The sequence below is a fragment of the Branchiostoma lanceolatum genome, chromosome 7 (assembly GCF_035083965.1).
Source record: "Branchiostoma lanceolatum isolate klBraLanc5 chromosome 7, klBraLanc5.hap2, whole genome shotgun sequence".
Classification (NCBI taxonomy): domain Eukaryota; kingdom Metazoa; phylum Chordata; class Leptocardii; order Amphioxiformes; family Branchiostomatidae; genus Branchiostoma; species Branchiostoma lanceolatum.
Window position 1 is genome coordinate 10,490,331 of NC_089728.1, and position 10,993 is coordinate 10,501,323.

Below are 10,993 nucleotides of genomic sequence, written 5' to 3' on the forward strand. Positions count from 1 at the left end.
CATGATAAATGAGAAACACTCATAATAAGATCTGTCGAAAAAGTTAAAATCATTTGGCAAAGGCAGGAGGTCGTGGAACTCTAGTTTTTATTTGATGTCGTGTTATATCAATCCAAGTTCAAGCCAAACACCAAAAACAGTAGGCGAAATATTACCGTTTTAAGTACAAATCTTTCCCTTTTATTTCAAATCATATGTGGAAATCTGTAACGGCACTAGCGGTCGGGGGCGTTCGACCCGGCACACGTGAAGCCGATAGTCACGTACTCCACCGACTCGTGCCACTCGCCCTCGCTGTTTTTCCGCAGGACGTTCAGCTCGTAGTCGATCGGGAGGCAGGCGAGGTCGGCCCGAGGCGCCCCCGTGGCAGGGTCGCGGCACCGGGAACCCGTGTACTCCTTCACAGCGACCTTCAGCGTCGACGGGAAACGGTTCGGCTGAACGTTGTCTTCATACCTAGTAAATAGAGACATAATATTGCTGTTGTGTTGGCCCATGAGAATGTACATGTGCACACATAGTACATTGTACGTGTAAATGAACAGTGTAGGTTTCAACCTTGAACGATGTTTGCTTTGCTATACAGTGTTTATGCACTGAGGCACTGAACCATGGGAAGCGCGTTATCTTGATCGTGAGATTTTTGCTAGTCGAAGTACAACGTTTATCTGCATGTGCTCGTCCACATTCATACTATATATTTGCATAGAAATAGCCGTTACCTCCATTTGCACATGGACCGTCCGTTGTCTCTGTCGTTGACAGGTACGGGTGGTTGGGAGAGGTACCGTGCGTGGTGGCGGGGAGGTTGGGCGGGGGAAGAGGCCAGGGCCGATACCAGTACCGGTCTGTCACGTTGTTTCAGACCATACCGCGGCCGGTGGCGTATCGTTCCGAGTGCTGACAGAAACCCAGAAGTGCCGCCTTGCTTGCCAGCACGAGGAAGTGGTTTTCCTTGTGTTGGTCGCAGGATGTCAGGTAATGAAGCGACCACGATCAAGATTACGACCACCCTCACCTAAAAACAATTGGCCAGGAATTAAAATAAGCTGAATACAAACTAGGGTTGCAAATGTAAAAGACAGGTGAAGTGAGGTAGAAAAACTAGCGTAATCCAGGGGATCCCCGGCCCCAAACTACGTGGTTGTGAAAAAGACGACTAACAAATTGTCGGATTTACCCACAGGAAATGACCCATAGCTGATATCATCTTAATCTCTAGATCCTACTTGTATCAGACAAAGAAACCCTCAAAAACAGGAACTATATTTACAGTGGAGTCCATGTCGTTGTTGTGTCCTTCCTACAAAGACCTTATGTGAGGAAGTGGACAATCGCAATGTTATATGGCAAGAATGACTAAACTCGTTCCAGGTAGAGTTTTGCAATTCATATCGTTGCAAGTATGAGTAGATTTTTACCAGGTAGCGTCTTGTTCGTAATGGTTTCTTTGACCTTAAGATAAGTCGAAAAAGTGTATCTTTTCCCGGTAAGATCTCTGTGCGGTGTCGCCTGTGACTGTGAGGGAAACTGAGCCTGAGGATATATACACTTAATTGCCTCCCGTTCTGCGTATACGCAAACTTCCTCGTCACGAATTTAAAGAAGAGGAAGAAAGCTATATCAAAGAAAATGATTACTCAAAAGAATTGTGTAATACTATTTCAAAATTCTGTGAAATCATAGAGGAGTAGACCAAGTTAGTGACATGTTTCTGATTTACTGAAAATGAACAAAAACATAAACATTAACTGACACTGAATTCAGGCAGTTGTGCCATGTTTTCAGCTCCAGTATGCCCGTAAGGCCCTGTACTAGGTTGTGTCAGCCGAGCGATTTCACGTACGCTTGGACAAACTTTAAGTGTTCGATAATTATGTCGGTCGATGAACTGTAGCATATCAAATTACACATTGTAAGTGTTTGACTCGATCGCGCGAGCACGTGAAAAGGCACTACAACGGCCTCAGATGGGTACCTACTGGATGTACTTCAGACAAATGAATGAATGAACGAACGAACGAAAAACGAACGAACGAATTAATCTTTTGGTTAACGGAGTCTTGACGGGCAGCGTTTTATGCTTGAATGTATGATGTGGTATACGACCTTGCCCTCAGGAGGACACTAGGGGGACAACTTATGATATAGCCGTGACGACTACAGAAAGGCGTTTTTGCTTGTTATTACATCATAGCTGCCCTTCAGGTATACTGTGAATGCATTTAAGTTCGCGTGGTTTTTATTTCGCGCTAAGGCTAAAATGGAGTGTTTGCGTTGCTTTTAGATTTGCGGCAGCGCCATTGTCATATAATCGACCATGAATTTCGGCTCCACAACACCCGCCCACATACCAAATATCTTGAGTTATGCTGACTACAATAGTCCGGAAACACACACACACACACACACACACACAGACAGACAGACAGACACACAGACACGCCAAAAACAATATCTCCATAATATAATAACAAGCATATACGGCCTTCTGCAGTCGCCACGCCTACTTGTGATACTACACGTAGATGCCACCATCCAAGAGGCGTTCTGGCCAATTTTTCGGAATACTGTACTTCTGTACAACGCGTCGGCAACAAGAAGTGTCTGAATTCGCGAGGATGTAAACGTTACGTATACGCTATGATACCAAAACTTCTTGTCCACCCAATTTCAAATAGAACGGTCCAATGACCTCTTGACCTTTGTACACACTAAATATGTTGTCAAAACACCGCTCGTGACAAAGCAAAGTCCACAAAGGCCGTGGAATTAGACGCAAACGACTGTCTACCTTCTCCTGTTCACAATTTCTTCACTACTGTGGTAACGACTGTTTGGTGTCGAAGGTGAGTACTACATTGAGTACATGGGGACTGGGAACTGGACTCTTATTTTATACCTGCACCAGAAGAATGATAATATAATGGCTGTCATACATGTGATGTCTATGTTGTGATGTCTATGTTGTCATATATGTGATGTCTATGTTGTCATATACTAGTATGTGATGTCTATGTTGATTGCAAGGTTTCCCTTCCCCTACAATAGCAACCATGGTGGTCCCTGTTGTATCCACGGCCAGCGGCAAGGTACGAGGAGCGGTGCAGTACACAAACGACCTGCCGGACAAACCTGTCTACACCTTCCTCGGCATCCCGTACGCAGCGCCCCCTGTCGGAGACCTGCGGTTCCGCGCCCCTCAGCCTGCTGCTCCGTGGGAAGGAGTTAGAGATGCTACTGAACTGGGCCCCTACTGTCCTCAAGACACAGCCTTTCTTCACAACATGGTAGTGAAACAACAACATTACAACTTGGACGAAGACTGTCTGACATTGAACATCGAAACACCAACGATAGCGAAGGATGCTGGGCTACCGGTAGATAGCGCATTTTTTTCTGCTACATGCATATGTTTATCAATAGAATACAACATATGTCCACTTTCTGCACCGTATTATGCATAAGTACATAAAACTCTGTCATCTTGTCGAGATGCAGTGTGTGTAATCATTTTTAACATTCAATGGCATATTACTTTGTCTTTGTTCTAGGTACTGCTGTGGATCCACGGCGGAGGCCTGTATGCTGGCGCCGGGTACTTCCTGCCCTACACGTCCCTGGCAGCTCATCAAGACGTGGTAGTCGTCACCTTCAACTACCGTCTGGGCGTGCTGGGCTTCTTCAGCACTGGGGACGAGAACGCCCCTGGGAACTTCGGCTTCCTGGATCAGGTCAGTAATGTCGCTAAATGTCGGGCTCGAAACTAATAAGAAACAACCAGATATTCAAACAGCTGAGCAATATAGAACATGTCTCTTCAACTGAATTTATTAACCATACTGAAAAGCAAAACTTAAGATTGATCTCAAGGTAGCACAACAACGTCTCTTGTTGATTATCAAGTCAAGTCAAGTCAAGTCAAAGCCTTTATTTTCCTTCCAATGCTTGTTCGGCCACACAGGTCGCTTTTCAACAAGGTCGAAGTGGATCCGGAGGGGGAGGAGGCACGGATAAAGTGACTCCCCCTCATACATGTATTATAACTTTGACCATGTGTGACAGCTTGTTTCTTTATTCGAAATTGATACATGCTGATACTCTATTACATATATGGTACAGTGTCTGATGCTTGTTCTGTCTGTAGGTCCAGGCGATGGTTTGGGTCCAAGAGAACATCCGAAACTTCGGAGGTGACCCAAATCAGGTTACCATCTTTGGCGAGTCAGCTGGTGGAGCAAGTGTCTGTTATCACGTGGTCTCTCCTCTCAGCAAGGGTCTGTTCCAGCGGGCCATCTCTCAGAGCGGGGTGTCTCAGACGTGCGACACCTTCTCAAAGCCTCTGGAGAGGGCGGTGATGTTGGCAGAAGAACTGGGCTGCGACACAAGGGATACGGCAAACATGGTGGCCTGTCTTCGGCAGAAGTCGACAGATGAACTGAACTCCGGCACTCTAGAGGTGCTGAAGAAGCTTATCCGTCAGGGCGCGTCACTGCCAACACAGCCTTTCTCCCCTGCAATTGATGGACATTTTCTTCCCGCGGAACCGGCTGTTATATTCGATACGGGCCGAGCAAACGCCGTGGACTACCTTCTAGGCGTGAATAACCACGAGTTCGGATTCTTGCTTCCCATGACGTTGATTCCAGGTTATGGTCGGGGAATGACGGAGGACAAGTACCTCCGCAGTATGAAGAGACGGGTTGACGCCCTTTACCCGGTAAACGTTGCGTTTCTAGTTATTCGTGGCTTCATATTATAATGCTTTGAATATGTTGCTTTACTCAAAAAACAAAGATAATACATGTATTGGAAGGAAGGCTGAAAAAGGAGGGATGGGTGTAGTAATGTCCAATCAAGATAACAGATTTCCAATTCTAATAAAGCTCACAAGACTGCAATGACAATTCCAGGGTTTCAACCTCAACAACATGGTAGCAGAAATCCGCAAGTTGTACCGCGACTGTTACAGCGGGGACGACCCGATGTCTCTTCAGTACCAGTTCACCCAGGCGTGCGGGGACCACGTCTTCGTGGCTCCTACGGTTTCCGTCGCGAACAAACACTCAGGTGAGTTATCTTGTACCATGTTTCACTGAATCCGACAGACTTCCAGTTACATTTTATGGCTTTCTTGGCCTTGTATTGAACTATTTTTAAACACTTCTTGAATTTCAGGTTCTGGACAGAAAGTCTACCTGTATGACAACCACTACGTGCCGTCACGGTTTGCCGCTGGCCGGCCGGACTGGGTGGGGTGTGACCATGGCGACGAGTTGTTCGTCATGTCGGGCGTGGCCTTCGTGGATGTACCTATGACCTCCGGACGTTTGCTGCGATTTTCTGCAGACGACAAGAAAGCCAGTTTGGATATGATGGCTTACTGGGCCAACTTCGCTCGAACTGGGTGAGTGCTTCCTTCAGCCTTGTATATTGTCCATTCTATGATGGCTGTCCCGGATGTCTTGTTAAGAAGAATAAATACATTTTTATTTCTCCCACGCTTGTGACATTCTCAGAGTCACCAATTTCTAAAACTTGCAATCGTTGTCGGTGTTTTCAGGAACCCGTCTGACTGTGCCGGCGGCCCAGCTGACAGCCCCACGGTACCAGAGTGGCCCCAGTACACACCTGACAACCCCGCCTACATGAAGCTGGATCTGATGTCATCAGCCGACGTAGGGTTGCATCCTGACAGGATGGCTCTGTGGAATGACGTCATCCCCAAGCTGGCAGCACCTTCCAAGTTGTAATTTTAAGGGAGCATGTTTTCATAGCACATTTGCTTCTCACCAGCCTTTAAGTGATGATCTGCTGACATTGACTTCAATTTAGGGAATCTCAGGGAAACAGAAATGTGTCAAAATTGTCCAGGCATCTGTATATGCTATAATCCACCAGTTCTATCCCAAGCAATATGCACACTATTTTATCACATAGATTGTGAAGATTCAGATGTGTATACATCTTTTATCATCAGAGGCAATAAGTTATTGATGACTACAAACAAGATTTTATGGAAGCTCGAAAATATAAAAACATTTGTACCCTGTATGAAAACGGTCCCAGATTTCTTAGAACTCAAGCTCGACCATGTAAAGAGCGAATAACGGTTTATTTCACAAGCTTGACTACAAGATCGGTACGCTAGACGAAATGACGTACGTGGTGAAACCTTTACAAATTGAAATCTTTCTGGTTTAACAGTATGACCAAGGAGGGTTGATCCCTTGGCATTACTGACTGGGTAATGTATGTACACAAAGTACTGGCGTCTGTGCGACCTAGTGGTCTTTGACCTACAGTCATATCCTCGGTATCAAAGTCAATACTGCAAATATATGCACATCTCTATCATTTTATCGAATAACCAATGTAACGTTATATTTCATAAATTCCATCTCATTTGATGTTTGTTTCCGTTGCTTCATTACGTGAACTAACAAACTAACGAACGAACGTTTGACGTTGAGATAAGACATACGCATCCAGAATTCTCATCATCGGGAGCGAGCTGCTCCGTATTTGTAAGTTTATCTTCAAATGTAACTTTCTATATAACGTTACTGTAAATAACATGAGGCTAGAAGACCACCTGTTGATCATAATGGTATCGTCCTATGACCCCGCGGACCTTTTAGAGACTGTCGTGCCTCTCCAAAAACCGACTTAAGTCCTGTGTTTACTGGGATATTTTCTGTGACAGAGACGTTGACTTTATATAAAACATGCCGTCTGAAGCACACACTGTAGCGGCCCCGAGCCTGTTGTTGTTGTTACTTCATTTATCTAGTGTTGTGCCAGGTGAGTCGACAACTGCTCATTGTTAAAGAATATATTATAATGTTAGCGCAGGTATTCATGCACAGGTCTAGGGTGACCAGAAGAAAGTATAGCCAACTTAAGTGCGTAGGCTTTCACTGTAAGATCTCACTGAGTGAATGCAGCACCACCTAGTTACCCATGTCATGATTTTAACCTTTGTGCGCGACGCCTTCTAGACCATAGCAACACATACGTTACCCATGCATGCCATTGTGTCTTAGCACGCTGACCTAACATCATACATGTTCTCAGCACGTTGACCTCACGTTGAAGTTTTAAATGATGCGCCACACTACTGCACACAAATGAGACTCCGGCTCTGTTTTTATTACTGCTAAGGTTTAGAATCGAAAGTTGGAAATATATTACGTTTCCCAACTGTCAAGCATATCTGGCATGAACGGTTCAAGCTGGTCACAGCGTTTGTTTGGTGATCTGTCAATAATGGCATCGTCCAATGACTCATAGTTCTACTTTTAGTCAATCCCTTTGAACAGTAACGCGTCAGGCAACACGCGCCGTTGTACATTGTCGAACTTAAAGGTATCAAGTGCAGAGCACGGCGTTTACCGTGTCCGCCTGTCGTCAGTTTTCGGTGACCAGAAGCAGTTGTGATTTTTGCACCATGCCTTACGTACTACACAGTATGGCATCCGCGAGTGTACTCTTGTTGACACTTCATGTATGGTGTGTACTAACTACAAAGTGAGTTTGCACTGATTATCCCGGATGGCGGGCAGGTAGAAAGTGTATATATTGTCTCACCTGCGATCCTCTTCCGACGATCGAGACTAGGTCTACATGTATTTTTATTTGGACGTCACAAGAAGTTGCAACGTTGCATGACATAACTGACATGAACTAACATGGTTCGCCACAGGTACTGATAGAAGAATACATCGTGCCCAGACAAGAACATGTGCATTGTGCATCTATAGAAGGGACGTCAGAGTTAGCATATTGTTCTCATGTATCATTTCTTAGCGACTGCCGACAATGGCGAGGGTGTCCCTGTTGTATCCACGGCCGGCGGCAAGGTGCGAGGAACGGTGCAGTACACAAACGACCTGCCGAACAAACCTGTCTACACCTTCAAGGGCATCCCGTACGCAGCGCCCCCTGTCGGAGACCTGCGGTTCCGCGCCCCTCAGCCTGCTGCTCCGTGGGAAGGAGTCAGGGATGCCAGTGCAGTAGGCCCCCATTGTCCACAGGACCCAGGATTTTTCGCCTTCTGGCCCACCAAACTTCCGCACAACGATACTGACGAAGACTGTCTTACGTTAAGTGTCGAAACACCGAGATTGGAGAAGGATGCTAAACTGCCGGTACTGAACTTTCAGAGTGATTATCTTGGTGCTATTGATTCGACCACTTGTTTAACAGCAGTGATTATAAATTCATTGTAATTGGTTACGAATTTGAGTTTCTAGCCGATTTTTATGTCTCCTATTCCGTTATGCATAATACGTGTAGCAACATCATACCTAGTAAGTAAGTCCTAATTTTGTCTGAGGAGTGTTTACCAGACAGAATCGAAGATCAGATCAGTTCCTTACATGTATACAAACCCTATATATGTGAAACATGGTTTTAGCACCCGGCCTTTGCCATTGCTTTACATAAAATGATCCTACAAATATTCAATTAACGTGCTAGGTACTTCTCTGGATCCATGGTGGTGGGCTGTCGGTTGGAGTAGGATATTTTGTGCCTTTCACGTCCCTGTCTGCCCACCAAGATGTGGTGGTCGTCACCTTCAACTATCGCATCGGTGCCCTGGGTTTCTTCAGCACTGGGGACGAGAACGCACCTGGGAACTTCGGCTTTCTTGATCAGGTCAGAGGTTAATATTTGGGATCTTCTGAAAAAAGCAGTGTTACTGTAATTTTGTTTCCCCGGTTATCATTTGTACTGTCTGGCTTATAGAACTCTGACCTACGCACTACCTCAATAGGAAAACAATGCTAATTCTATAGATTTTATGTTTTCTTTTGGATGGGATATAAAGAACTTTTATTGCTGTGATAAGACAAATGGGATGTATTGAACGCATCGCTAGGCAATATACTACACAGAACTTGATACCGCTTGTGTTCTCCACCCCTAATTTAGATTCAGGCAATGGTTTGGGTCCAGGAGAACAAATGATCCGAAACTTTGGAGGAGACCCAGACCTGGTTACGATATTCGGTGAGTCTGCCGGTGGTTCGAGTGTCTGTTACCAGGTGGCGTCTCCTCTCAGTAAGGGTCTGTTCCAGCGGGCCATCTCTCAGAGCGGCGGATGTCAGTCAATCGACGTCAACCCGAAGCCGCTAGAAAGAGCAGTGACGCTGGCGGAAGACCTCGGCTGTGATGTGAAGGACACGGCAGCCATGGTTGACTGCCTTCGGAAGAAGCCAGCAGACGACTTTGCCCCTGCTGTCCAGCGTATGATAATGACACTTGCTGCCCAGGGTCACATGTTTGCTTTCCCGCCCGTTGTTGACGGGGCGTTCCTCCCAGCGCACCCTCATGAACTTTTCGACGCGAACCAGGCAAACCCAGTGGACTATCTCCTGGGCGCGAACAATCACGAGTACGGGTACATCTTCACATCGTACATGGTCCCAGGCTACGAGCAAGGAATGACTGAAGACACGTTTGTCATGATGCTGAGGATGTTAGTGGGACGACTCTACCCGGTAAGGACTAAGGACCAACCTTGTTTTCGAATGACGGGTATCTATCAAGGAGACCTGTCCGTACACTATCCACAGGTCTGTACCGCTTTGTTGAATGTTTTTCTGAAAAACGTTTTCCATCTACGTTTTGTGGGGACTAATATTGACTCTGATCTCTTGTGCTGTCTGCGCCAGGGCGGTAACCAGGACAGCATGGTGGCCGCTCTACGCCAGGTGTATCGTGACGATGAGAACCCGGACGACCCAATGGCCATCCTCAAGCAGTTCACTTTTGCGTACGGAGACCAGTGGTATATGGCTCCTACTGTACTGGTCGCAAACAAGCTTGCGGGTAAGTAGACTCTTTTTTAAAACGAAGACTGTTCGCCGTCTCATGCTAACAAACGAATATCTTTAGAACGAATATCCTTAGAAAAACCTAACGTTATTGTTTTACAGGTGTCGGGCAAAGGGTCTACCTTTATGAGAACCAGTATGGACCATCTCATCTGACCGCCAACAGACCGGACTGGGTGGGGTGTGACCATGCCGACGACGTGTATATCGTGCCCGGCATGGCCTTCATAGACGTATTTTTTAGGGACGGAGGCCTAATTCCGTTTTCGACAGACGACAAAAAGGTCACCCTAGACATGATGGCCTTCTGGGGCAACTTTGCCCGTACCGGGTAAAAGTTTTCTTTTACATTCATCGATGTCTTGCGTTGTTGGAATATGTGACAGTTATGTTGGGCATGCAGATTGGTTTTACCTGTAGGTACCGCATTTTTTTCTGATAATCAATTTACATGTATCAGAGCCATTCACTCACACAGCTGGTTTTATACTTACATTCATATTCTGGACGTCTGGACATGTATGTTCTAAGCCAATGTGACAATTCGTCATCTTTCCTACCCCAGGAACCCGTCTGACCGTACCGGCGGCCCAGCTGACAGCCCCATGGTACCAGAGTGGCCCCAGTACACACCTGACAACCCCGCCTTCATGAAGCTGGGTCTGACGTCATCAGCTGACGTAGGGCTGAATCCCGAAAGGATGCAACTGTGGAATGACGTCATCCCTAAACTCGCTGCATCTTCAGGGAAGGAAGAACTATAGTGGTCGAAACAGTTTCTTAGAATTAAACATTTTAAACGATTGTATTGTTGGAAAAAAATATAGCACTTCACTTGTGAATGACGGTAACCGCATTTCAAGAGTGTGATGTCAATGTTGCATGATATTCTTTATCGAACCTTTTTGCGGTTGTCTGTTGCACGTCATCAACTATGTTCACTTTGATGTTGTATGTGTTTCTGGGGTGAGAGCTAGAAAATGCGTTACCACCTGTTCTCTCACCCCATGCACATGTGTGTGGGGAATTTCAACAAACAAATAAACAAAAATAAATAAAATTTAGCATCAGGAACTAGAGTTCCACGACCTCATACCTTCGCCAAATGATTTTAACCTTTATTACTGACGTATTAGGGGTGTTTCTCATCA

General features: G+C 45.8%; 2 protein-coding genes across 4 annotated transcripts; both read left to right on the forward strand.

Moving 5' to 3' along the window:
- Positions 1-734: 734 nt before the first annotated feature.
- LOC136439171 (liver carboxylesterase-like) lies at positions 735-10,935 on the forward strand. Of its 3 annotated transcripts, none has more exons than XM_066434421.1 (7): positions 735-978; positions 3,052-3,380; positions 3,555-3,734; positions 4,148-4,720; positions 4,914-5,070; positions 5,179-5,407; positions 10,408-10,935. In XM_066434421.1, the coding sequence occupies exons 1-7, from the start codon at positions 735-737 to the stop codon at positions 10,604-10,606; spliced, it is 1,911 nt and encodes a 636-aa protein (XP_066290518.1). In that variant the 3' UTR covers positions 10,607-10,935. The 3 variants fall into 3 exon arrangements, with proteins under 3 accessions (XP_066290518.1, XP_066290519.1, XP_066290520.1); XM_066434422.1 differs by lacking the exon at positions 10,408-10,935 and adding an exon at positions 5,564-6,410; XM_066434423.1 differs by lacking the exon at positions 735-978 and adding an exon at positions 2,353-2,849.
- Positions 6,642-10,177, forward strand: LOC136438259 (carboxylesterase 1C-like). The gene is made up of 6 exons (XM_066433023.1): positions 6,642-6,804; positions 7,810-8,150; positions 8,482-8,668; positions 8,938-9,506; positions 9,681-9,837; positions 9,945-10,177. The coding sequence occupies exons 1-6, from the start codon at positions 6,729-6,731 to the stop codon at positions 10,175-10,177; spliced, it is 1,563 nt and encodes a 520-aa protein (XP_066289120.1). The 5' UTR covers positions 6,642-6,728.
- Positions 10,936-10,993: the final 58 nt, after the last annotated feature.